We start from the raw sequence: 26,612 nt of genomic DNA, 5'->3' as shown, positions 1-26,612 counted from the left end.
TAAATTTGTACTTGACCATGTTATAGCATCTTCCGATGCATTTGAAATAAATACGACAAAACACAAAAATACTACTGTAATAAAATTATTATTCCCATGACAATGCTTGAAGCTAAATAGGTAAATTAAGAGAAACATCACGTAAAAATTAAAATCCAAAGAAGCGCCATAGAACAAAATTATGTTTCAGCTCTCAGAATATAATGAATAAAGAAACAAATTCTCCATGTGTATAACTAGTTAAAAATGCAATTAATCTAGCATTTCCTTTTCTAGTTTTCGATCTTTCTTCTTTTCCTGCCTTTTCACACGTCCAAACTATCAATATTATACAACAAAGCAATACGGTTACATTTCATATTGTGACAGCGACGTGAGATTCGAACTCACGACCAGCGTCCCACAAGAGAGCAGATCGCGCGGAGCACTGAGGGACAGCGCGCGGTCGAGAGAAGAGAGGGGGGTGTATTACGTCAACGCGACGAGGGGAGAGTGCGCGCGCAGCTGCTACTTACGGAGTAAAGGGGGACGGACCTTCCCGAATCTTCTAGAGAAGTCCGTCCGAAGTGGAGATAGCCAGATAATTCGAGAAGTCGTACTTTCCAGAAACTGTGGTGCGAGTATAAATTACGCGCGCAAGTGAACGCGAGGCAGTTTTTCAGTTTATTCAGCCATTCAGTGAGTAAGCCAGAGCAAGCAAGCCAGTCTTGTGTACCGGAGTTCGACTCGAGTGTGCGTCCACGACTGTGTCAGCATCCGAAGGCCTGAGTTCGAGTGCAGTGGACCGCAGTTGGAGGGACCTGAGTTCGAGTGCAGTGGACCGCAGTTGGAGGGACCTGAGTTCGAGTACAGTGAACTGTCTCTGGAGGTCTGTGGTTCGAGATACTGTGAACTCGAGTGACTGAGCTAGAAGAACTGTGAACTGAGAACTGATAGTTCTGATCTGTAAATAGTGCTTTGTAAATATTAGTTAAGATTAACAGTTCATTGTTGTTCGTAATAGTCCAAGTAAATTGTCATTGCCGTCAGTGGAGTGCTATAACGAATACTGTGTTGAGTGAAAATCCTATTGTTGACGAGAGCGTTTAAGGTGAATTGTAGAAAGGAATTATTGTTGGAAGAATAAAATCCTATTGTTGAGTTGAAATAAAGTCACAATATTTACAGTAAAACCCCGATTATCCGTCACCCTATTAACCGATTGGCGGATTATCCAACTGTCTCTCTCTCTCTCTCTTGTTCTTTTTTCTGCTACAGAAACATATGAAGTAATACTACTGTACGTTATATTAATACCAGTACGTATTTTTTTCTAGAGAGTGTTATTACAAGCCTTCATACAAAATATGAAGGTTTCAGAGCCATAGTGGTCCAAGTGCCATATATTGAAAATGGACAAAACAAGAGTTAAAATTAAGTGAATACCATAGTTTAATGAAACATATAGCAAGTAATATAAAGTATGCACATTAAAACTAAATGATATGTCAATCTTCATTAAACTATGGTATTCACTTAACTTTAACCCTTGCTTTCTCCGTTTTAATAAATGGCGCTTGGCCCACTATGGTTCCGATCCCTTCATATGGTCTATTTTTCGGGTCGCCGTACTGTACAACTTCTACTGTATAAAAAATGTAGCCTATTCCTTGAGTGACAAAAGAAAACGTGTTTTGCTAAGTACCGAAAAAAGTGCAAATAATTTAATTGTTTGGGGAAAGAGAAACTGTGGCTCATCTTGCATCAGAATACGAGATTGATGTTACAATTGTGCAAGAATTAATAAAAATAAACAATAAAGTGTATAAAGTACGTAAATCTGCAACACGAGATCTTTACTATTCCTATCGTTCCACTGACATTAATTACAAGGAATTTCCTTGCCCCTTAAAAACCCGTCGTTGACAACCAGAGTTAAATGAGAGAAATACTGATTCACTACCTAGTGTGTTGAACACAAGATCACGAAGGAAATTTAAAAAGTGTAAGTATTATTCACTTAATTTACGAATTATCCGATTTTTCGATTAACCGTTCAGTCCACACCATTCATTACCATGGATAATAGAGGTTCTACTGTATTGGTATTTGCTCTACAAAATCCCCCAAACATATCCTGTTTTGCTGGAATATGCACTCCAAAATTCAACGAAATATTGTACTTTTCTCAAAATCTGTTCACAAAAGATCACTATGATATTTGTTTAACTAACTGCTCTGATTATCTCTCAAAACGACCCTATTTAATTCCCTTCTACCCTGTATTATTAACGAAACAAAGTAACAAATTAACTTCTCATGACTACACTAGTTGTGATATTGTGGTGTGTTTGGAAATAGCAATTTTTAAATATATTTATAATCTTAGGAAAGAAACTTAAAAGCTTACCTGAAATGCATGTTAGATCGCCTAGCCCGGGGCCCACCAACTCCCCGTGAAGCATGTGGTATTCTACGAACACCGTGCCTTGATCCAGCTGGTTCGTCGTACAGGCTAAGTTAAGGATAACAAAGCTTTCACATATCATGTAGTGAATTTACATATTAATATAACAATCCACACTTTACAGAAACATGCACTAGGAAAAAAGCACTGTTAAAACTACTTCTCAATTCATTGCTGCTGCAACTACATTACAATGCCAAAATATATGTTACACTACCAGATGATGATAGTAACAACCAAACTATAATCTTCTGCTGTAAGAAAAATCCTAATGTAAACAATAGCACGTGACTGAAGTGAGGCTTCATTGGCCGCTGTTTGGCGCCATAGATTCTCAGTACGTGTTCCCGCCTACTGTTGTACGCTCTGTTTCATGTTAAATATTTCCCGTTACTCGTCGAGTAGGTCTAACCTCACTACTATGCATTTGTTTGCTTAGGAAACATTAACTTTATAATTACTGCAATTAAATTATTTTTAAGTCTTATGTCTTCACAATGGACAGTTGAGGGTGCACAAGCCATACTACAGTACCATGTGCTTATGTGAACAACTAGGAGCTCAAGTGACGCCAGCTTGTTACAAGAACAGACTACCTCGGTATTACTGTTGGTATTCATCCACGTTCATAGTTCGTAACAAAATATAAAAGTAGCTTTTCTTTTACATATGAGTGAAGTTATATGTTGCATCGTATTTAACAACTAGAATTCAATTTTTTACTTTCAAATAATACAAGATTATGGTTTCTAAATACGAACTATATTTTCCTGCGTCGTGTGAGTGTTTCGACTGGGAGCCAATCACGGGTATGACAGCCACATGCTTATGTTTACATTAGGATTTTTCTTACAGGGAAAACAGTATATATTTACTTGCAGCTAATACTTCAGTTACTGCAACCCTACATGCTTTTAGCAATGTGAGAAGGTAAATCAATATTATAAAGCAGTTCTAATGGAAATTAACTACACTAAAATTAATAATGTTCAAGAGGCAAAACAAATATCGTTCCACCACTGCACAGGAGAGCCATGTATCAAAATATTGTACTGTTCCCCAAAGGAAGTATGGGCCAACTCTTAGTGGTTAAAAGTCTACAGTCTACAGCACAATTTACATGATAACATTCTTTGTCAGTTTGAATTGCATGGAGCAACTGTACTTCCATCTAGCGGTCGTTACTAATAGACAGTGGCGATCCTGGTAGTTTTTCTCTTCTATATGTTACTGTTTTTAACATGGGAATGACCAATCTGTTACATATGGGATCAGGACCGGAAGTCAATGCTGTCATTCAGCATTGTAAGACACTGCAACCAAATAAATATATATGAAAATAAAAAATGTATTATAATAAAGTGCTTGCTTTATGCTCTAGCATCTTCTTTCCACTACAGAAGATAGTACTCATGGATTAGCCGAAAAAAGTCTTATCCAAAACAGCTCCACCCCTGTCATTTCAGAGGGTTCACAGTCTTAAGGGGAGACTCCACTGAAAAAAAATGAACATTTTTATTGGCTATTTCATTTCTTTAGAATGTATATCTTCATATCACAAAAGGATTTAGTTCAACTGTGACTAGGAATATGTTTAAATTTTTTAAGGCTGTAAGAGGGCACGGCATTTAAAGAGCTGTCAAAATTATTTTTTCATCAAAGAATTCTTTCTTACAAATTTCTGATTACAAATCTAGTAACTTTTTGTTCTAAAGTCGACTCCCCGAAGTTACTGAATGAATGTAGCAGAGGAGAATTTTAATCAACATAAATATTCATTTTACTTTCAAATCTATTTGTACGCAAGTTTATTTTTCTTGCTTCAACACAAACTTTTTATGCCAAATATTAACCAATCTGCATGACAATTTTACTGCAAGTATTTATGACGTAGCTGCATGTTTCTGTGCACTTATTTGTGAGACATGCTGCTAGTTTATTTTATTACTTTTTTTTCGTGAAATATAGGAAAAATAACATATTTAAAATTAAAAAAAATTGAAAGTGAATAAATTAGATATTTGATAAAATGAATGCATAAAAATATTCCTCTATGTCTTGTAAATGTAACCAAAAAAAAATATCGAAGCTTAAAAATTGACATGATCTACTAAAAACTTGGGTTTGAAAATTTCTATAAAAAGAATAGAGAGAAAAAAAAAAGCCAAAATCATTTGGGAGTTCAAAATTTGGATTTGTTAGTCCTTTACATAGTAAACATACTCTCAAAATTTGGTTGAAAAAAAAATTGTTAGGAAAAAGGTTGTCATTTTTAGTAGAGTGTCCCCTTAAAGAAGTTTATAATGTGTATCTTTTAAATAATAATAAATAAACTAATGCATTTTTGTGGGACTGTATTACGAAAGTTCTACAGTATATGGTATTCCGGTAGTTTGAAAATGCCTTAATACTGCATAGTATTACTTTACATTTCATTTTGTACTAATGATAATATGTTAAAACATGTGTACATAAACACACACAAACACACTCAAATTAATTTCAAAACGCACATCCCGACAACACAAGATTATCAATCACACCCCCACCACTACCTACACATTCCATCCCCACAATAATACACAGCAAGAAGCCAGAACAAGGTGCAAAACCTCAGTAAAATGTTCGATAATGGCGAACATCACACCGAAACTAGTCACAAAGTTACAGTACCTTCTTAAGTTTCAATAGTTAACACAGTACATTGTTAAAAATTTGCTAATTCAACAAGTTTTAGCGTATTATCATTAATGATTATAAAAGTGTTACAAGAGTGTGAATTAAAAATGAAAATTAACAATTAATAATAAAAGTTAAGCAAACATACTAAAAGCATTATGTCAAGTGGAGAAGCATTTCTTCTGAACCCATGTAATCGTACTGATAATCTGAAAGTATTTTTGTTACTCTGTGTATAATATGAATCAGATTGTCAAATAATAGTACATTATGCAACGAGCCTATAATGATAGTAATTAAGACGCGAGGATGTTTATGAAACGAGCGCGAGTTTCATAATTTTCATAAGAGCGTCTTAATTACCATTATAGGCAAGTTTCATACGACTTTTTATGCTCGACCATATTTCTAACTTGAAATTATTCATAAGTATTCATGTTATTCTTATCTGACTGGGGAGCGGAACTGACCTTGTACAATATCTCATAAATTGTGAGATGTGCGCAGACGCGAAAGTATTGATTTTTTCCGAGAAACAGTAGTTATCATTGACCTTGATATAATCTAGAGAGTAAAATAAACATTAATCTTGATATAACCTTGAAATTGATTTAGACATTGAAAAACGAGATGACAAATTGAATTTATTTGAATACAATTAACGCTAATTATTACAGTAACAGAACATAACCTTCTGCGACAGTATTGGATTTCCAGCCTCCGTGACGTTTCGCTAGTTGTCTTTCGATTGCATATCCGAGAATAATCAATACTTGCGCTTTCATATTGCTACAATGGTGTTTTCTGATTAGTGGAACACCTGAACTTTAATGAATAGGTGTACTTTAATGAGGTCCATTAAAGGGCTGCTACCAGGTGTATAATTACTACATTTTGGCATGGTCGAGCATAAAATAAATTATTGTAGATTAAGAAAGCCACACACACACACACACACAAAACACACTTTCAAAGATTATTTCTAACTGCCAGTGTTAAATTAGAGGAATGAAAACTTTAATCAATTACTTGATTGGTATTCAAGGACTGAATACGAAAATAGTACAGACCACATAGTTATCTTTATTTTAAAAAAATAATAATACCCGAGATGGTTTGAAAGATTTCACAACCATAGGACTGCCCTTCAACACACCCTCAAGTACTGTGATCATTACACAACACAATAGGAATCAAAACCAACCAAGCCATGCATGAATTTAGTCTCTAATAAAAGAAAACCAAACATATTGCATGCTGAGTCCTAAAAAGTGACAAAAAATTATATATACCCAACACAAGCTACAGAACTTCAATATGAAGCTATACCTTTAACAAAATAATTAAAAATATGAATGCAACAACCTGATCATAAAATAAGATAAACATTACCAAAAGCAACAATAAAACTAACAATAATCAACTTTCTCAATATTAAAAAATTTATGAGTAATAAATACCATATTAAAACAAATCCAAGATGCTATTTATGCAAAATGTATACAGTACTTGTTTTTAAATAAATCATGCTGAAATCAATAAAACGAATATAAATACATATTATTTTAGTAATGTTTTTATAATAATGTCTTTAAATCATTTTTGCATTTATAAAAAAATATAGCAGTAAGTAGTAAAATTACATGAATACAACAAGTAAAATATAACAGTCTGGTAACAGAGTCACAATCAAAGTGAAGAAAAAGGAAGAGCACGGAAAAAAAGAGAGAAAAAATGGAAAAGAATGAACAGAGGGAGTGAGAAAAATTGATATGAAAAGGACAGATAGGCCATTGAGCAATGATATAATGAACGAAATTTTCCACTCCAAGTGAAATAAAACACAGTACACTTAAAAAAATTAAATTAATTTATATATACAGTAAAACCCCATTTTAACATTTCTGTTTTTAAAGAATCATCTGTCACGTCCCAGCCAAATTGCCATAAGAATAATGTAATTAATTTCCGTTTTTAAGGGAACCCGGATTAAGGAAAATTCACTTTTAAGGAATACTTTTAAAGTGGATTTTGTGATAATGAAGCTCAAAATATCGAATCAACTTTCAACAATCAATAGTACCGGCATATTCGATAGTACATCTTAATTGATAGTAATGCGGCACCACGCAGCAGCGAGTTGTGCTGATCCTATTTCCAAGTTTTTTGTTAGTTTATGCTGTTTAAATCCCCCAGCCATTAAAGCTGGTATTCGCAACCAGGTTTTGCTACCTATCATAGCTCCCCAAGTGCATCATGATGCTGGGTGGACACCGGTCCCATACACTGGCCGAAATTTCATGAGAAAATTTCTTCCCCTATGAGGACTCGAACCAGCGCGCATTCCGTAACGCGAGTCCTAGGCAGGATGCCTTAGACCACGATGCCACAGTGTGGAACATTTATGCTGTTTATGCATCGTTATAATGGCAACTGAATGGAAGAAATAAACTAATGGACAGAAAGTGAAAATAATAAGGGATGTCGAGGCTAATTCTCGAATAATACTATCGCATATGGCAAAAAAGGATTGTTTGCCAACTACTTCATTATGGGGAATAACGAAGAAATTTTCAATGCAGAGTTTCAATGTTGTTCAGATTCGTGGGAAAACATTCGTGCCTTATCATTTGAAGAGTTAGAAAATGTTATAATGAAATGTATTGTAAATAATAATTGTAGACCTAATTAAATGATTATAATGAAGGTCCCATGCTGTGGTGTCGTGGTCTAAGGCATCCGGTTTAGGACTCGCATTACAGAATGCGTGCTGATTCGAGTCCTGATGGGGGAAGAAATTTTCACATGAAATTTCAGCCAGTCTATGGGACTGGTGCCCACCCAGCATCATGATACACTTGAGGAGCTACGATAGGTAGCGAAATCCAGTTACGAAAACCAGCTGTAACGGCTGGGGGGATCATCATACTAACCACACGATACCTCCATTCTGGTTGGATGATCATTCACATCTGCTTTGGCATGTGAACGTGCGGCCAACAGCTGGCTCTGGACCCTTCAAGGGCTGTGGTGCCATGGATTATTATTATTATTATTATTATTAATGTTTGCTATATAACACACATGTTAATACTAGTTATTTTAGCCTTTCCTTCTCCTTTTAAGGAAGGGGGAAAAAAAATCCCTCAGATATTCGTTAAAAAGGGATTCTACTGTATAAATATTTACACGAGGTACTTGTACAACATATAACATACTATTATGCCACAGTAATATACTGGGTGTTCATTTCATAGTGTGTCATGACGTCACTGTTGTGAGTCAGCGATTTGAAGCGAGTTTCAGCTTTTATGTCAGAGAAGTTGTCTATTAATCAAGGCGTTCAATCTGAACTTGAGAACGTGTACGGTATAACTTGAATGTCGTAGCAACAGATGGCGGTCTGTAAAGTCTGTGTGCTACCATAACCTCTTTCGAACTGTGTTTTGTGCGGGCAAGTCGTACGCAGGGTATTTATTATCATCGATTGCATACGGCAACATTCCACAACACAAATCAAAATGCTCCGTGTCCATGTTGACCGTCCAAGTTAATGTCAACAAATACGTAAGTAATCGTCTTAACCCTCTCCCCATATCCCGACAGTAAGAAAAAAAAAACCCACTTCAGTACGTGTTTCCAAACAGTTCACGTTCCTGCCACTACAGGCGTTACCATACGTATCGGTAAGTAATCTTCAGAATGAACGCCGTACTTGCTAGGCAACTTCTCTCGCATTTAGGTATTACGCCTCTGCGGAAGTGTAGGAAGATTGAATTCTCTAGGCTCATCGGCTAACCACATGACGACATACAGCGAGCCATGACACATTTTGAACTGAACACCCAGTATAGGATGAAAGTGATGTAAATATGCAGATTGAAGGGGGGGGCAATAGAATACATTAAAATAAATTTAAAAACACCTATTATGAGTTTCGTAATTGAATGCACGGTTAAATAGAAAATTAGATTGACAGTCTGAGTAACTTGGCAACACAGCATTACCAGTTCACCTACAAATACACACAGGAACTCAGGTCTGAATAACAGTGTCCCAGCCCTTAGTCATTGCAGCAGGGTTGTCAGACTTCCTAATGGCAGGAAATAACAATACATGTTAATATTTTTATTTAATTTCGAAGAAAATCGTTCATTTTATTGAAAAACTGCAAACATAGGATCATAACTTATAAGTTTCTCTAATGATAAGAGTTAAAATCAGAATCGTACGTATAGTATTTATCAAATAAAATGGTGCATCTCAAGTCATTGCAGTTATTGAACCATTAGATCTTACTGGAATCTACAGAGCTTAATTATCTGACTTAAAGAAAAATCGAAAAAACTCCACTACAACATTCAACAACCACAATATTGAACAGTTAGCGGATCACATAGCAGTGGGCCACCCAAGCATTCCATCAAAAGGACAACTCCTCCTCACCTGCTCCTCGACACACGACTACCACATATATACAGATGGATCACGACACAAAAGTAATCAACTGGAAGAACAAGTAGGCTGCACATTTGTTGCCTACTACAGTGATAATGAAATATTTTGCACCAAGATAAAACTGTCTCCTTATTGCACAGTTTTTCAGGCAGAACTTCTAGCAATTAATGAAGCTATGAAATGGTGCATTAAGAACGAAAACACAGCGCGCATATTTAGTGACTCCCAAGCTGCCCTTCACTGCATCGCTGACAAGTACAACCGTCACCCATTAGCGATAGAGGCAAGGGAATTACTTGAAAAGTACGCACAGCACATATGCCTCACTTGGGTCTGTGGACACAATGGTGTAAGAGGAAATGAAACAACTGATGAGCTAGCGAAAGCAGCAGCCTCCAGCAGCGAAACTCCGACATACACTCTACAACCTATAGCATATATCAAGAAACAAATACGACAACAGACTCATCAAAACTGGAATACTAGATGGACGACATGCACAACCGGATCACTAACAAGAGACACCTACTTCCCAACAATCCACGACCGACTCAAAAGCCATCACTTCAAACCTACTTTCGTAACAACGCAGTTTCTTTCTGGACATGGGAAATTTGGTACTTACTTCGACAGATTCAACATTCCAGCAGACATCGATTCTACATGCTCCTGCCGCGAAGACCTTCACACTGTGACACACCTTCTGTTTGACTGTCCTATTATTGAAGCAAAGAGATTTCAAATAAAGATATATCTTCTGGACTGCAACACCGAATACAGGACTCCACTATGTGAAGTAATCAAAAAATCTTGTTGCTACAGACAATTTATAGACTTGTTAAACTTCATCTTTAAAAGACTTTAGATACATATTTCACCATTATCTGTGTAAAAATAAGTAATATAGATAAGTAGCTTACCCATAACAAAAACTAACACCCTAGCATACCGCTTGGTGAATTAGGGTTCTTTTCCGCGGATATTTAATAATAATAATAAATAAAATGGTGTTAACATTTTCTGAGAAAAATATTCATCTGGGACTAATTGGTATTAGGATTTTTATTATACTCTATCTAAGGAATAAGTTGTTAAAATCTGCATAATTATATTACTTTCACCCTGTATATGTATACAGTATGTATAGCTGTACAAATATCAGATTAAACATTTAAGTAATTCCACATGTACAAAAGTTCTTTACTTCGTTGTAATTATATCCTTCTTGATTAGAATTCGAATTGCATCTACAAATGAGAAATAAGAAAATTAACTTTAAACTTACAAAGTAAAGTTAAAGACATTCTGGAAAAGGATAATACAAATTATACGAACTACTTAACATTAATGAAGTGTGTGAACAGAATGTGCATCCAGCTGTGATTATATCTCAATCATTATGACGATAAAAAACTGAACTTACTGTTGAGCAAACAGGACATCCCTACAATATATAATTTATTAACATCTCTAATAAAAGTGAATGAAGCAACTTAATGTCTACATTTTTAATTTATTTATTTTAAATATTTATTTTAATTATAATTAAAATGCAAAGTTAAATAATTTAAAGTATATTTGTATGCGATTATTTTATGTAAAATATGGAGTTCCCCAGGGATCCATATTAAGTCTCTGTTTATACTACATATAAATGACATAATAAAAAATGTTCAAGCACATAATCAAATGGTATTGCTCGCTGATGACACTAATCTATTAATACGAGAAATAAATAGCATCTCCCTGCAAAATTCAATAAATTATGCATATAATCTTTCATTCTGGTTAAATAGTAATACAGTGAAATGCCAGTATAACGAACTTGAGAGGGGTACTGTAATTATTTTCGTTATAATGAAATTTCGTTAAACCGAAAATTAATTAAATCTGCCTTCAAATTGTGTCCCATATTATGGAATAACAGATACTATACCTGGGTTAGGTTATACTGTATATCCATGTTATATTGCAACTTCAATAAGAATTGGTACCATAATGCACATTCGACAACTGAATAATTATTCTTGCATATAATATTTTATTATTCAGCATGACCTTGTTAGGACCAAAAATTAAGTTTACAGAGCAAAAAGCACGTTGAAACAGGGTTATAGAGGTTAGATGTTGTTACATTTACAGCCATCTTGTCAAATTGATTTCTCGAAATATTGCGATCTATTAGATTGGGTTCTGAACCTTCGAAAATTCGATTTTATTAAACTTTCATTTAAATATAAATTCAAACCACAACAATTGCATCTAAGGAAGTGCATTCAGAAAACTCATCAAAACCAAGGGTGACTGATGGCTAGCAATAACTCCATTTATTCTATTTTCTTTCGAATTTATTTTAAGTAATTTTTAACCGCTTATTAGGCCTAATTTAATTAAAATAGCATTTTTTGTAGCAGGATGAATTATTATTATGTTAAACTGAATAGTTTGTTACTTATGCATTCTTTAAACTGAACACTTCTAATATGTAAATTTATAGTAAAATGGCTGGGACTAAAAAATTATTTCGTTATTCTGAAAAATTCGTAATTGCAGCATTCGTAATAGTGGCATTTCACAGTAAACCTTCATATAAAACTAAGAAAAAGCTGCATGCTTAAAATTCACACAATGCAAAATAAAGATAATATATATGTCTCAATAGTAAATCTGATTAATTCTGGAACTGTATATAAGACTGAAGCAAAATTTTTAGGCTTATAGATACTGGATAACTTTAAATGAAAAACACATACTACTAATCTTGAAAATTAAATTTATGCTTTAAGAATATTAATGTGTAATAATTAGGGACCTGAAAATTCTGCATTTGTAAAATCCGCGAATTTTTAAACTGTGTGATAGAAAGTATTTTTCTTCATCTGTAAGGTGATTTAACATGATTTTCTAGCAGAATTGAAAGTGCAAAAAATACGCATTTTCTATGAAATTGCGAAATCACTAGAAAAATGCTATTTAATAGTGATTTATCAGTAAAATGCTATTTCTCAAGTGAAAAGCACATTACATATACACAAATATTAAAGGCACTTCTTAAATACTCAAAATGTGTCGATCAATTATCTCTATCAATTATTGTCCGCCCGATTCGATACATTTCATATACTGTACAATATACATATTGTAATATCGATTATCAAGTTCTATATTCGATATGGGCTTGGCTAAAATGCCTCACATCGGTTTACTCAGCCATTTGCTTTTGAGATTGCAGCAAAATTGGATAGTTATTCCAGTTACATTGGCAGAGTTGGTTGAATTTGTGACACATGTACTCCTCCGTAAAATGAGACGAACAACTATAACCGCTCATGAAATAGCAAAGCAGTATTCCATTCAGGGACCTAATGCTTCAGATGCTAAGACAGTTTTTTTTTTATAAATTCTACAGTTGCCGCATTGGAGAATGAAGCAGTTTCAGAATGTTGTTTGCAAGTATTGTGGACATCAACAATGTTGACAGTATGGTGCTGTTGTTTCAGACAGACGATGTAATTTGAAGGAGGAAAACGCTGAACTGTTCACAATGTTATCTTTTGAAAAATGAAAGAATGCAGAGTGTTTCCTCTAGAAAAAAATAGATGCTAATTTCAGAAAAATTCAGGTCCCTAGTAAAAACGGTTTATAAAGAGTAAAAATAATAACCAAAGGTCCCGGGTTCGATACCCGGCCCCGGAACAATTTTTCCCTCGAAATTATTCAAATTAACTTTACAGGGAGTTATTCCTGAAAGCTTAATTTGCATAATACACGTCACTACGTAACAGAAAACCACAATTTAAAGTCACACAGAGTTAGTGTGCACTCAAATGTTGGTTGCTTGACGGTTGTCAGCGCACTTTGAGGTCTGTGGATATAGAGGGAAAAATTGGATCGGTGTCGGGTAGAGTTCCCGGGTAGCTCAGTGGGAGAGCATTGGTATGTTAAACCAAAGGTCCCGGGTTCGATACCCGGCCCCGGAACAATTTTTCTCTCGAAACTATTCAAATTAACTTTACAGGGAGTTATTCCTGAAAGCTTAATTTGCATAATACACGTCACTGTACGTAACAGAAAACCACAATTTAAAGTCACACAGAGTTAGTGTGCACTCAAATGTTGGTTGCTTGACGGTTGTCAGCGCACTTTGAGGTCTGTGGATATAGAGGGAAAAATTGGATCGGTGTCGGGTAGAGTTCCCGGGTAGCTCAGTGGGAGAGCGTTGGTATGTTAAACCAAAGGTCCCGGGTTCGATACCCGGCCTCGGAACAATTTTTCCCTCGAAATTATTCAAATTAACTTTACAGGGAGTTATTCCTGAAAGCTTAATTTGCATAATACACGTCACTGTACGTAACAGAAAACCACAATTTAAAGTCGCACAGAGTTAGTGTGCACTCAAATGTTGGTTGCTTGACGGTTGTCAGCGCACTTTGTGGTCTGTGGATATAGAGGGAAAAATTGGATCGGTGTCGGGTAGAGTTCCCGGGTAGCTCAGTGGGAGAGCGTTGGTACGTTAAACCAAAGGTCCCGGAACAATTTTTCCCTCGAAATTATTCAAATTAACTTTACAGGGAGTTATACCTGAAAGCTTAATTTGCATAATACACGTTACTGTACGTAACAGAAAACCACACTTTAAAGTCACACAGAGTTAGTGTGCACTCAAATGTTGGTTGCCTGACGGTTGTCAGCGCACTTTGAGGTCTGTGGATATAGAGGGAAAAATTGGATCGGTGTCGGGTAGAGTTCCCGGGTAGCTCGGTGGGAGAGCGTTGGTACGTTAAACCAAAGGTCCCGGATTCGATACCCGGCCCCGGAACAATTTTTCCCTCGAAACTATTCAAATTAACTTTACAGGGAGTTATTCCTGTAAGCTTAATTTGCAAGAGTAAAAATAGTCTATAAAGAAAAAAGAAGAAGCGTTCCATTTCACAAAGAGTGTTTTTATACTAGTGTTACCACAGCTCGTGAAATTCAAAGATTATTTCCCTAGTGACAAGGTTCTCAAATTGTACAGTTTTTCATAAGCTGGTGAATAAATTTCGTGAGACAAGGAGAGTTTAAGACAAGAAGCCTACACATCCAAACCGAAGAACATTTCTATGGCAATGCTTTGCCTAAAGAATTCTCCGAGAGAGGTTTGGCATCTTTTCTAACAGATGAGAATTTCTTATGGTTCTGTACATACAAGTACAAGATTATTAAAGACATAAATACTTCATTATGTTGACAAAGATTTAAGTAGGTTCTAACATAAAGTGCATGACAGAGAAATTGATTCTAATCTTCTCCTGGTTTATGGTAAGGCCTGGTTCTATGTCTTGGTTAAGTAAATTCACGGTTCATATAAATATTCCTTTTTGAGAAGTTTTCCATTGCTTATAGTTTCCATTATGGTCAGGTTTCACTGTACAATGCACCAGAGAGGTAAATTTGATGCAACTAAATGCTACAAGAAGAAATACAAATTAAAAAACACTGGAGTTAAATATATGAAATAATAGAGTTCATAAATCATAAAGAAGGCAATGAGGTTCAAGTTGCAAGACTTAATGTTTCTGACGCAGTTACACTTGTCTTACTAACCTAAAAAGGAAAAGAGAGAGAATTCTTGTTAAATAAGGACAATATTAGAAAAATAGCACCTTGGAACTGCATAAATATAGCATTATATACTCTCCATAAATTCAATAATTTATTCTCTCGTTTTAATGAACTTCTAAAAAAAGAAAGTTCTGATATTTAGCCTCTAAAAACTAAAATAATTTATTTTATAGAAGAATATTATATATGAGTATTTAGTAATCCTTCTAAGTAGTTTCATTCTTTGCTACACAACAGAAATGCATGCACATTTTTTAATATTATTATTATTTTAACGTAGTTCAAAGTAAGAATTTTATATTTCATCACCACGCAAAGATGACACATACATTACAGTTTTTAACATTAAGTAAACTCGAAAGTTATCGCTCTCTGTAACATGGACACTGCTGTGAGCAGAACAAACTCCTGAATGTTAGGTAGTTGATGGTTCCAATGTCGTGTTCCTTCCCTCCATGAAAGAGAAAACTGTCTTTGAATACAAAAACTTAGCAACAATAATGTTCGTTCATAGTATAAAGAAACAAAACCTCTATTCCTTTCTTACTTCAAATATCTGAGAAACAATGTGATTAACAAAACAGATTTCGCACTCAAAATTTCATTACCAGTTTCATGTTCATCAATTGAGCTTCTACAGCTATTTAAAAAAGGATAAAGCTTTCAATATCACTGATTCTGTTAACACTGAGCACTATATCATTTAACTTCGCTAAACTTCATTACCTATCATAATTAAAATTTTGTTTTGTAGAATGTGGTAGATCATTTAATATAACCAACCAATTAATATGAATTCAAAATGTACTTGGGCTTTCAGCCAAATAAGTTGGTGATCCACCGATGTTTCAAGGATGTTCATCTTCCTAGTCTTTAGGGTTAACTGATAATTAGGGCTATATCTTGCACAAGATATCCCCCTAAATATCAGTTAACCCTGAAGACGAGGCACAAGATATCCCCCTAATTATCAGTTAACCCTGAAGACGAGGAAGATGAACATCCTCGAAATGTCGGTAGATCACCAACTTGTTACCTGGCTGGAAGCCCAAGAACATTTTGAATTATCACGTCGCCAGGAAAGTTTCAGTAGTTAAATTAATATGAAGTTTCTTAAAACGAGAGTTCCCTGTACATCAAATCCTACCAACATATTTACCAACATGATTATCCTAATCTATAAATAGTTTGTGTTGGGCAAGTTGCATTGTAGAGGATATGAGGAAGGATATCAGGTCGCGTGGTCCACTGCGATGCTCTAATGTTAGATGACCTGCAAAGTCATCAGTTACCAAATTCGGGTCTCCACCAGGCAGAGATGCACATACTGGACACACCTGAAAAAAAAAAAAATCAAAATATCGTAATTACATTACGGTTCATCTGATAAATATTCTACATTAAAATGTTGCGTAGTTATTTGTTTATTAATTTTGTTACAGCATACCACACATTCATTCCGAATCTGGACATTTAAATCAGAGTGCAGGAAATTTAAATAATTTAAATACGAGTCCATTGGGTTAAGGGGTCCGTCACACTCAAAAGATTGGGAACTACTTCATTAGACGCTAAACGTGATAACAAAACTGACTTTTATTTTTGCCAAATACATTACTTCACTCCTATTTTCTAAGAGAGTTTAAACTCTGCACCCTTCATCATTCATATTTCCTGTATTTTTGAAGTGTTCAAATGTTTTAGTGTGATTTTTATCTCACTGTTGGCATCTATGCAATTTTGCCATCATAGTTGTGGTACAGCAACACAAAAGTATACAATGAAATCCTATATATTGAACCGAAACACCAGAAACTAAACTCACTAAAACTATACGACATATACAAACATAAAAACACATCCACAACATATCTTCAACACACAATTACATTTCATAACACAGTTCCTATCTAAGACAACATTACTAATCTAAACACACCCAACACCAAGGCATCAAACGAAGAAACCGGAGACAAGCAAGGAACTCAATAGAAATTTGAAGATGGCCGACATCAAGCCGAAACTAGCCATTAACTAAGGTAAATTACCAGTATAATTTCAATTAACATGGGAAAGTTGTATACAAGGTGTCCCATTTATCTTGTGCACCTATTGAAACTTTTTTGTTTGGATAGGTATTGGAATTTTTGTTTTTGAGCGTTATGTTAGAATGAGGGGCTAACATGAGTGTGGAGACTACATTATGGTACAAAACGAAACAAAAACGTACTTCCAATGTGATAATGTTATGCTTTGAGAGACACAGAAGATGTCCCAAATGTGACCATTCACATTAAAGTACATTCGAAGGCGTTCCCCGAAAGACTGTATGACTTCCCGGCATGTTGCTGGCTGAATGGACACACAAGCCTGTCGAATGCATTGCTGCATGTCATTTGGTGTTGACAGAATGTTCTGGTACACATTGTCCTTTACAGTTCCCCACAGGAAGAATTGAGTGGCGACAAGTCTGGAGGACATGCAGGCCACCATATGTGGATTGTGGCATCGACAGTTGTTGTGGTTTGTTTACATGTTAAGACAGCAAACACACAACACACGACGTGTACGGACGTCAGTCGTCTTTCGTTTTGTGTAAGTTAATGCACAAGATGAATGGAGCACCACAATAAACGGCACATTATGATGGCATTCATTTTGCATTTTATTGTTGTTATTGATTGTGAAGGTGACACTGTGATATATTTTTGAACTCGTCTCAACATGTGTAATCAATGTTAACATCATTAAAGTATGTAGTGCTATTTGAAAAATTGATGACGTCACGTGTATCTTGTACCATAATGTAGTTACATGCACCAAATCTCTACACTCATGTTAGCCCCTCGTTCTAACATAACTCTCAAAAACAAAAATTCCAATACCTATTCAAACAAAAAAGTTATAATGGGTGCACAAGATAAATGGGACACCCTGTATACAGGGTGAACAGTATGTAATGTCTTTAATTTCAAGGGGTTATTCTTTGAGATATTTCAAACAAAAACTTTTAATACAATTTTGCTCATTTTCGCTTCCTTCCCAAGATAAAAATGGTTTCATCTGAAACATTTCATAGTGTGTTTTGGGACAGCCATTGATTTAATTACCAATATGCCCAGTCAGTTTAAGAGAGCAGTGTATTAAGATAATAAATTATTGAACTAGTTCTAGTTTTGTCCTTTAAATGTGCAGAAATTTAATCCGAACAAATGTAACATTAAAAAATTCCTTTGCAGAACGAAAAGTTACAGTTGTTCGGGTCAAATTTCTGCACGTTTAAAGGACAAAGTCTCATTTTACAAACCTATGGATCAACAATTGGCTCTCTTCTGACAAAGGAAAAATTTTACAGTCTGTACAAAAGAAACCAAATGACCTGGAAATGTACAAAAAAAATTGCCCAGACATGTTCAAACATTTTTAACAAGAGCCAGAACAGGTCACATTGTCACACAATTGTACGTACACCGATTTCACATTTCTGATAATCCTACTTGTCTGTAGTGTAATAATCATGATGAAGATCTGGAACACATTCTTCTATACTGTCCATCCATAAACCACAAAAGAAGTAAATTAAAATCATCAGTACCAGTTGCAGAAGACACAGCCTTGCAGTATATATTGACTACACCCCAACTCTGGCTACTAGCAACAGGCATCTATAATGAACATCGATCAAAATACCCCATTTCTCGTGAAAAACAACAACTGAATAGACTACAGTGGACTATAGTGGACTTTATGTTGTCAGCAAACAGCTGGATACATTAAAAAATTGATTGAAAGGACAAAACTAAAATTATTTCAATCATTTATTATCCCAATATAGTCCGGATCAGTTTACTTCACCGTAAGGGTGAAACCTAACCATTTTCCCCCCATTACTGTATATGCTAGTGAATTGTGGTGATTTTCTAGTATGCAGGTTGAATTTTCTTTTGCCAACTTCGTTTCGAATTTCGATACTGACAAATACTACAAATGGTAGTGATTTTGTAACTGGTATGTTGGCAGCTGAGACAAATATCGACAATATTTGTCGGTACTGGAGTTCCATGAAATTAAAATTGTACAGATTTGAGCTGGTTACTGGAAGCTAGTGAAATCTGGACATAATAATAATTAATATCAGTACTAATATTAATACATAATAGTTATTTTATGCGTTGCGTTGTGGTTATAATTCAAGACTATAGTCAGGTAAGTTTTCGGAGTTAGTACTAATAATTCCATGTGGTCGAACAAAATACATTTTTAGGTTATGTCTCGTGAGTCAATTGTTTAGTCAAAACCAATGAATTTCGTATTGCCAGACAAAATATTTGACATGTTGATCCCTATCCCATATAGTTTGCCTACGAAAATATGTCACAAGTTATTGAATTATTTAGAATAACCTTTCAACATAAAATACGGTAAATAAATAAGTCATTTAGTAAGTAGGATTGTGTGATATCTGATAACAGTTGGCAACACTGACAAGACGGCAATATTTGCTGTTTAGGAACTGTTCTTATATGTGACCCTCACTATACACTGTTCTTTTAAATTGACTGAGCATATTGGGAAGTATTCAGTAGCTTTCCCAAAATACAATATGAAATATTTCATATAAAACAATTGAAATTAATGACATTACTTACGATTCACTCTGTATAACATATTAGCCAGATCTTTAAACAAAAGCCAACTTACAACTTCAAACGACGTCTCCGAATGCTCCGATGTGACATGTTCTTGCAAAGTTGTTTCAGTAAACCCCATCTTGCCACAATATGGACATGTGAAGGCTTGGGGTTGTTCCACCGTTAGTGCTTCTCCTCCATAGTATAGATCTACGATACAAACAGGCAATGTTATTCTTAACACATACTCTAATTTCACTTCAGGAAAAAATAAATTATAAACAAAACACAAAACTCAGTCCAACTTACAATGTGAACATACTGTCTCACTACACAAATCATGTTTTCCTCCTCTTTCCATCCATCTCATGCTTTCCCTGTTTCCCTATCCTTTAACCCTTCCCCTTCTTGTACCTGTCTGCTTTTCCTCTCCTGTAGGGGGTAGCTTCACCTGCAAGAGTAGGAAACAAGCCAAGTTCTGAGTAGAACTAGCCTTTTTTCCTTCAAAATGCTGGCATGATGAATCAGCGGGAGTTTCTATGACTCAAATATCAAGTCATAACTTATTAATAAAACCCATGAGCACAAAATATATTTTACTTCCGTATTTTCCCTTCTTTCTCCCTTTTAAATGAATAAAAAGGTATGGGCAGCTTTATGCTTTTAAATTCAAGTCAGAAGTGTACGTTTCTCTTATCAATCACAAAAAAGGCAGTAGCTTGTTTTCTTCGCTTTTAATTCCGATCTGTAAATATTATTCTATAAGCACATTCTCTTTCTTTTTTTACATTTATATATCTCAAGTCCGATTAGTGTAATAAGTAGCTAGTCGGTGATACGTGCAATGGAGAGAGAAAGGAACTGACCATCCTACCCCATTATCTCCTGGCTTAGTTGCCTCATAAGTGGTGTCTTTGAGACCTGTCTTCGGACAGTTGACTAAACAACAGAGTCTACTAAACAGCGCACTATACACAATAATATTTAAAGGAAGACAGTTATTGTGATATATGGAAAATCAGAGAAGAAAAAAAAAAAAAAAAACTGTCTGAAATCAGACTTGTAATAAGTTTGGTCGTAATGTTGGTAGCTTTTTGAAATTTTGTTGTGCTGAATGAGAGAACTTTTGGCTATTGAATTAATATATAATTGTTATCTATTACATTGTAATATTGTAAGCTATAAATATTTTTTTTTCTAAGTTTTAAAGGTATTTTTTTTTACATTCATTCCATTGGTATGATTTTTTCATTAACTATTTAACTTAAGGTTATGAAATTTTTAAGGCATGTTAATACATATACAGGGCTTTCATTTCAAAATTTCCTACTCTAAATAACTAATTATTTAAATTGAATTAAATTTAAATAAAAATCACGTGAATTTAGGTACTGAGGGGGAAGTCTGAAACCAAATTTAGATTTCACTCCCACTTTGAAATTTCAAATGGAACCCCAATATTTTTATACTTAAATATGAGAGGATTCAATTCTTTATACACCTCATTCATTTGTTTTCGTAGCTTTTGTTTTCTATCGTCACCTGGCAACCTAATTTTTGTTATTTTCAGTTGATTGTAGGATGGAAACACAGCTTATTCTGTGTAATATTCTAAATTTAATCAATGAGGATGATTTATGTTCTCTCTTGAAGGGTATACAACATTTTAAAATAATTTAATACACAACCACACCTATTACATGAAATGCTCAATAAGTTTTTGTAGCTTTATTCTCTTCAGCTCTAATCAACAATAACAACAATCCAGGTTGCCAGGCGACGATAGAAAACAAAAGATGTGAAAACAAATGAATGAGATGTATAAACAATTAAATGTTCTTTCATATTTAAGAATAAAAATATAGGGGTGTCATTTGAAATTTCAAAGTGATGATGGCTGAGGGGTGGGGATGAAATATAAATTGCAAGTAAGCCTGGTTTCAGACTTCTCCCTCAATATCTAAATTGACGTGTTTTTTGTTTAAATTGAATTCAATTTAAATAATTAGTTATTTAGACTGAGAAGTTTTGAAATTAAAGCCCTGTATAACAGCCTTCTTGACACAGTTATTTTAAAATGTGTAAAAAAGATTGATTTGTGTTAATTTTTCTAAATGAAAAAAGTAAATTTTTGAAGAACGAATATTAATTTGAGCTCTAGTACAAAAATAATGCACATATTAAAGTGATTTTGTATGAGTTTACTTCATTGTCCTTTGGTAAGAAGTGGTTAAAATTTAATTACCTTCAGAAGTATAGAAAATGAATAAAGTGCACCAGTGCATAGTGATGTAATAATAATCTTTAAAAAATCCTTTAAAACTTAAAAATTAATTTTTACTTTCTAGTTTACAATGCAATAGATAAAAACCATTCTAGGTTAATTTAACACCCAAAAATTCCCTTATTCAGCACAAAACATTTTTAAAAAGCTGCAATCATTAGGACCAATTCTGTGGCAATCTGATATGATATTTTTTTCGAATTTTTTTACACACCATAACAACCACCTTCCCTTAAATAAAGGTACAGACTAGTCATTTGCAGGACTGGACAATTCCCAAGTTCCAGGTCATCTTGGCAGTTAAAAAATTTAATTTAGTTCAAAATTTGTGACTACTATAATTCCATTCTGATATTAGTGCAATATAATATTTATTTCTTTAAATTTTCTCAAATTACCAGAACTAGCAACGAAGTACTGTATATAATTAATACAAAATTACTTTACTGACTTTTTATGGATATCGATGATAAAAACATAAAAGCTTGATTAGTCACTTCAAGGCAAAACTGATCTGTGAGGAAGGAAGAAATAAGCCACAATGAGTAAATAGTATGAATTCAGAGAAATTGAGCAGAAATTACTATTTCATTATCGCCTTGATAAAGTTGTCTCCATGAATGAAAGGTTTCTCTTGCTAAGCAAACTTATCAGTATTTTTCCACGAACGCCAACAGCATCATGTGGAAGAGGATTTAGTGTTATGAATCTACATAATTTTTTAATTGACTGTAATTACATTTTTGCATTTGTGTACATACTGTATAATATTTCACATTAAGTAATGTGCGTATTTTCTTTAATATTACCGATGTCCATATTTTGTACATTTATGTAATAGTTACGAAATTATTGCAAGTTCAATAAAAAAAAAAGATAAATGTATTAAAGTACCCAACTGTAGGCCTATATTTATTTTTAAATAAACAAAGTAAATTTCCTTCAATTGTCATTCAGTTAATATACTCAAAAAATGTGTTTGTGTATGATTAAGTGCGCCTGGTGTTCTGTCTAACCTGCAAAACATTAGGGATCACTGCTTCAAGTTCGAACATTCTGTCAGATGGTTGACTTTGACGAATATAAACCGGTTCTGATTTTTACATATTCTCCAGTTATCTCACTATGATACACTGTACAAAACAGCTGAAATATGCCATTCTGAAAGAGCTAAAATCAATGAGTATACGATCGTCAAAACAACGTCTTTACTACCGAACTTACCGAAATCAGACCTAGTAAGAATGCACTGCATGGGATGTTCTGTTGTATGGCGAGTAGTTGTTGCTCCGGCTTCGTAGCAAGTTGCGCATAAATCATAATCATAGCAAATCAGGCACTTGTAGCGCCTTCCACGGAAATTTCCTTTCAAACATGAATCACAGCTAACACCTGAAACAAATGACACAAAAATTATATTTAAACTTATATATAATACAGTTTCCTTTTCTATATTTCTTGTTAACAGTACATCATCATCAAAATTAAATTACATTCAATCAATGAATCAATTTGACTGTCAAAAACTGCAATTTTCTGGAGTTACAAAGTCAAATGTATATAAACAATGATAAACATATTAAAATACAACGCCAAGTGTTGAACTAAAAACTCAATATTATAAAATGGATTGGCAATAATTCAAATTTTTAAAATAGATTTGAATCTGTTTAATCTAGCGGAATGGACATTGCTCGGCAATCTATTAAACATATCTAATGCAATGTAATGTAATGTTGAACCACTGTTTATTTTTAGTATATATAAATTCTAAATTATAGACATCAGCTCAAAGAATTTGAGTGACCACAAGGGTCCTGAATACAATAAACATGTACAATATAATGTGATGTGATACATTAAAGAAAAAAGAAAGTTAATTGTTTAAGGTAAATATAAGTGGATTAATTGAAATAGAGATGATGTAGTATTTGAAGAGAATCCTTGATAATATTTATAAGAATAGACATTACATAATCAAAAGGAATGTGAAGTTCCTTAAGATAATTGCATGTGAATTTGGAAATAGAACCTCTACTGCCAAACAGCAAACCAATGACAGACCATTGTTTAAGAGGGACGTTGTACTTTTGATAAAGATAAGGCAGACAGGTTCATATATGGACTTCTTCTCAATATCAACTTCGGTGGCCTGATTTAGGTTTCTTTCAAAATGGATAGTAGGGTCAAGAACAAGAGCCCGTTTTAAGCATCCGTTAATAGCAATAATGTCTGCCCATCTGAAAGAACCATCTGATGATACACACTGTACTTCCTCATGAATCTCCCAATTTAAAGTTTTTAATGATGCCACCAAAGCATGTCGTACACGATGATGTCTAGCATTGATCAGCAGCTCGTCTTTAGGGCATCGTCCAAGCACGTGTCCAAGTGTTTCAAGGTCACTACAGTCTGGATGACGGCAGAGGGTTGTGCTTAGAGTTCTGCCCAGTATTGCGTGAACAGTCAAAATATTGCTTGACATTTTTAAAGCATTGGTCCATTCTGAGGAAAATAGGCCCTTTCGATTGCTTACCCATGAGTTAGCCTTGGGGAGATCACTATAAACAATAACCCCTTTACCACGCAAGGTATGATTTGTCCAAGTTTTGAATGCGTCATTTCTTAAGTGTTTACGAATTTTACGACCTGACCAGTTGATAGCATCAATAGTTGTGATATTCAATTTTGACAGAGCAGAAACTTTTTCGCTTACAAGGTCCCTAACAATGTGAAGATGGCAGTCATCAACACGAAGAGTATTACAGATATTTATGTGTTGTACATACGCTTCCCAAGATGCTTTCATTAACGAAAGACCACGATTTTTTTAGGGGAGTAGAGCATTCCATTAAGGCAGTCATGAGGAAGACCAATAAACTCTTTGCATGCTCCTCTGGTAACTTTATCTAAATCATTAAGAAATTTGGTTTTGATTTGGTAGAGTGGAGCACACTGTAAGGGATAAGTAAGAGTGGGCCAGAGATATTGATTATAATCGTGACATTATAAGTTAATATTAAATGGTCATTATACCTAGTGGAGTAACTATGGAATTGACATTGTAAATCATATTTACATTCATCTTTGTGAATAGCAGAAGATTTTGGAACAAAGGTCGACAGTGGGCATCATGAGTCGAGTTAGTAATAATTCGTAGAGCCTTTTTCTGAAGAATAAGTACTTTGTCCAAAATGGCACCATGGCCCCAAATATGGATACCATAAGACAGGATATTATGAAAATAAAAATAAATAAAAATAAAAAAATGATATGACTGAATGAGATACTCTTTTGATACATTTTTTTAAGGAGCGTAACACACGAAAAACTGTATTACAGAGCGAGAATATATGACCTACCCAAGATCGCTTTGAGTCCAAAATAATTCCATTAGTTTTACTTCAGACACCAACTCATCAGGTACATGCTTTAAAGTAAACAATAAGGGTTCAGTTTATTGCATTTAAGTTCGAAATCATTGGCCTGGAACCAGTGCACAGCATCACAAAGAGAAGAGTTCTTAAAAAATAGGTTTAAATAATGTAGGTCGCTTATGGCATGGAGTAAGAACATGTCATCAGTAAATAAAACAGAATCACAATTCAAGTTGTGCAACAAATCTTTTATCATAATTAAGAAAATCAATGGGCCAATAACCGACCCTTGAGGAACTCCAATATTAATGTTAAATATATTAGATAACTTATGCATGATTATTACACAGCAGTTAGTATAACCTCTACATGAACTGATGGTTTGTCAAGTAATCCACGATTACACTTATACTAGTATTTGACATCTCCTTAGCACATACTTTCCAGCCTAACCTCTCTCGCTGCAATCTACTTTTTTTTTCTTGACATAGAATTACGTCTATCCTATTGTCTCTCAAAGGTGACATTTCAGAGTTGTGTAAATGTGTAAGCTGAAACTCCATCACCAAGTCGGGCAAAGTGGAAACTGCAAACGCTAAATACAGTTTGAAACAGAAAGGATGTGGGTACATGACTGAGAAAGAAACCTCGTAGACCTCTCCACAGGCACATAGGGGCCTGACTGATTTTTTACTTGGTTATTTAATGGCCCTGTGTCAATTACTAGGTGATTTAGCGTCGATGAAATTGGTGATAGCGAGATATTATTTGGCGAGCTGAGGCAGAGGATTTGCATAGATTACCTGACATTCGCCTTATGGTTGGAGAAAACATAGGAAAAACGTAACTAGGTAATCAACCCGAGCGACAATCGAACTGACGCCCAAGCACAATTCCCGACCAGCAGGCAAATGCGCCACCATCTGAGCTACGCCAGTGGCCTGCACCATTCTTGAAGGTCAACATCAATAAATGGAAAGTCCACCAGCTTATTTTTAGAACCAATATCCGCACTACATTCTTTCAGGTTGTTACGGAAACAGGCAAGGTTCCGGTTTTTTGTAAGTACTATACTATGTATGATTCAGAGTTTAGAGGGAGTGGTAATAGCATTCTCAGCGCATGTGTTAAGA

General features: G+C 34.6%; 1 protein-coding gene across 4 annotated transcripts in view; it reads right to left on the bottom strand.

The window, feature by feature from the left end:
* Positions 1 to 26,612, bottom strand: part of LOC138704607 (E3 ubiquitin-protein ligase KCMF1-like) — an 80,565-nt gene that overhangs the window by 16,535 nt on the left and 37,418 nt on the right. For all 4 annotated transcript variants that reach the window (XM_069832684.1, XM_069832683.1, XM_069832682.1 and 1 more), the window contains exons 2-5: positions 23,327 to 23,494; positions 19,889 to 20,028; positions 16,420 to 16,524; positions 2,390 to 2,487 (exon numbers count right to left, since the gene is read on the bottom strand). In XM_069832684.1, the coding sequence (XP_069688785.1) occupies positions 2,390 to 2,487; positions 16,420 to 16,524; positions 19,889 to 20,028; positions 23,327 to 23,494 (511 nt within the window). The remainder of the gene's footprint in view (positions 1 to 2,389; positions 2,488 to 16,419; positions 16,525 to 19,888; positions 20,029 to 23,326; positions 23,495 to 26,612) is intronic.

Source organism: Periplaneta americana, chromosome 8, assembly GCF_040183065.1.
Source record: "Periplaneta americana isolate PAMFEO1 chromosome 8, P.americana_PAMFEO1_priV1, whole genome shotgun sequence".
NCBI lineage: Eukaryota > Metazoa > Arthropoda > Insecta > Blattodea > Blattidae > Periplaneta > Periplaneta americana.
The sequence above is the reverse complement of the archived record's forward strand: the minus strand, read 5'-3'. Positions and strand labels throughout refer to the sequence as shown.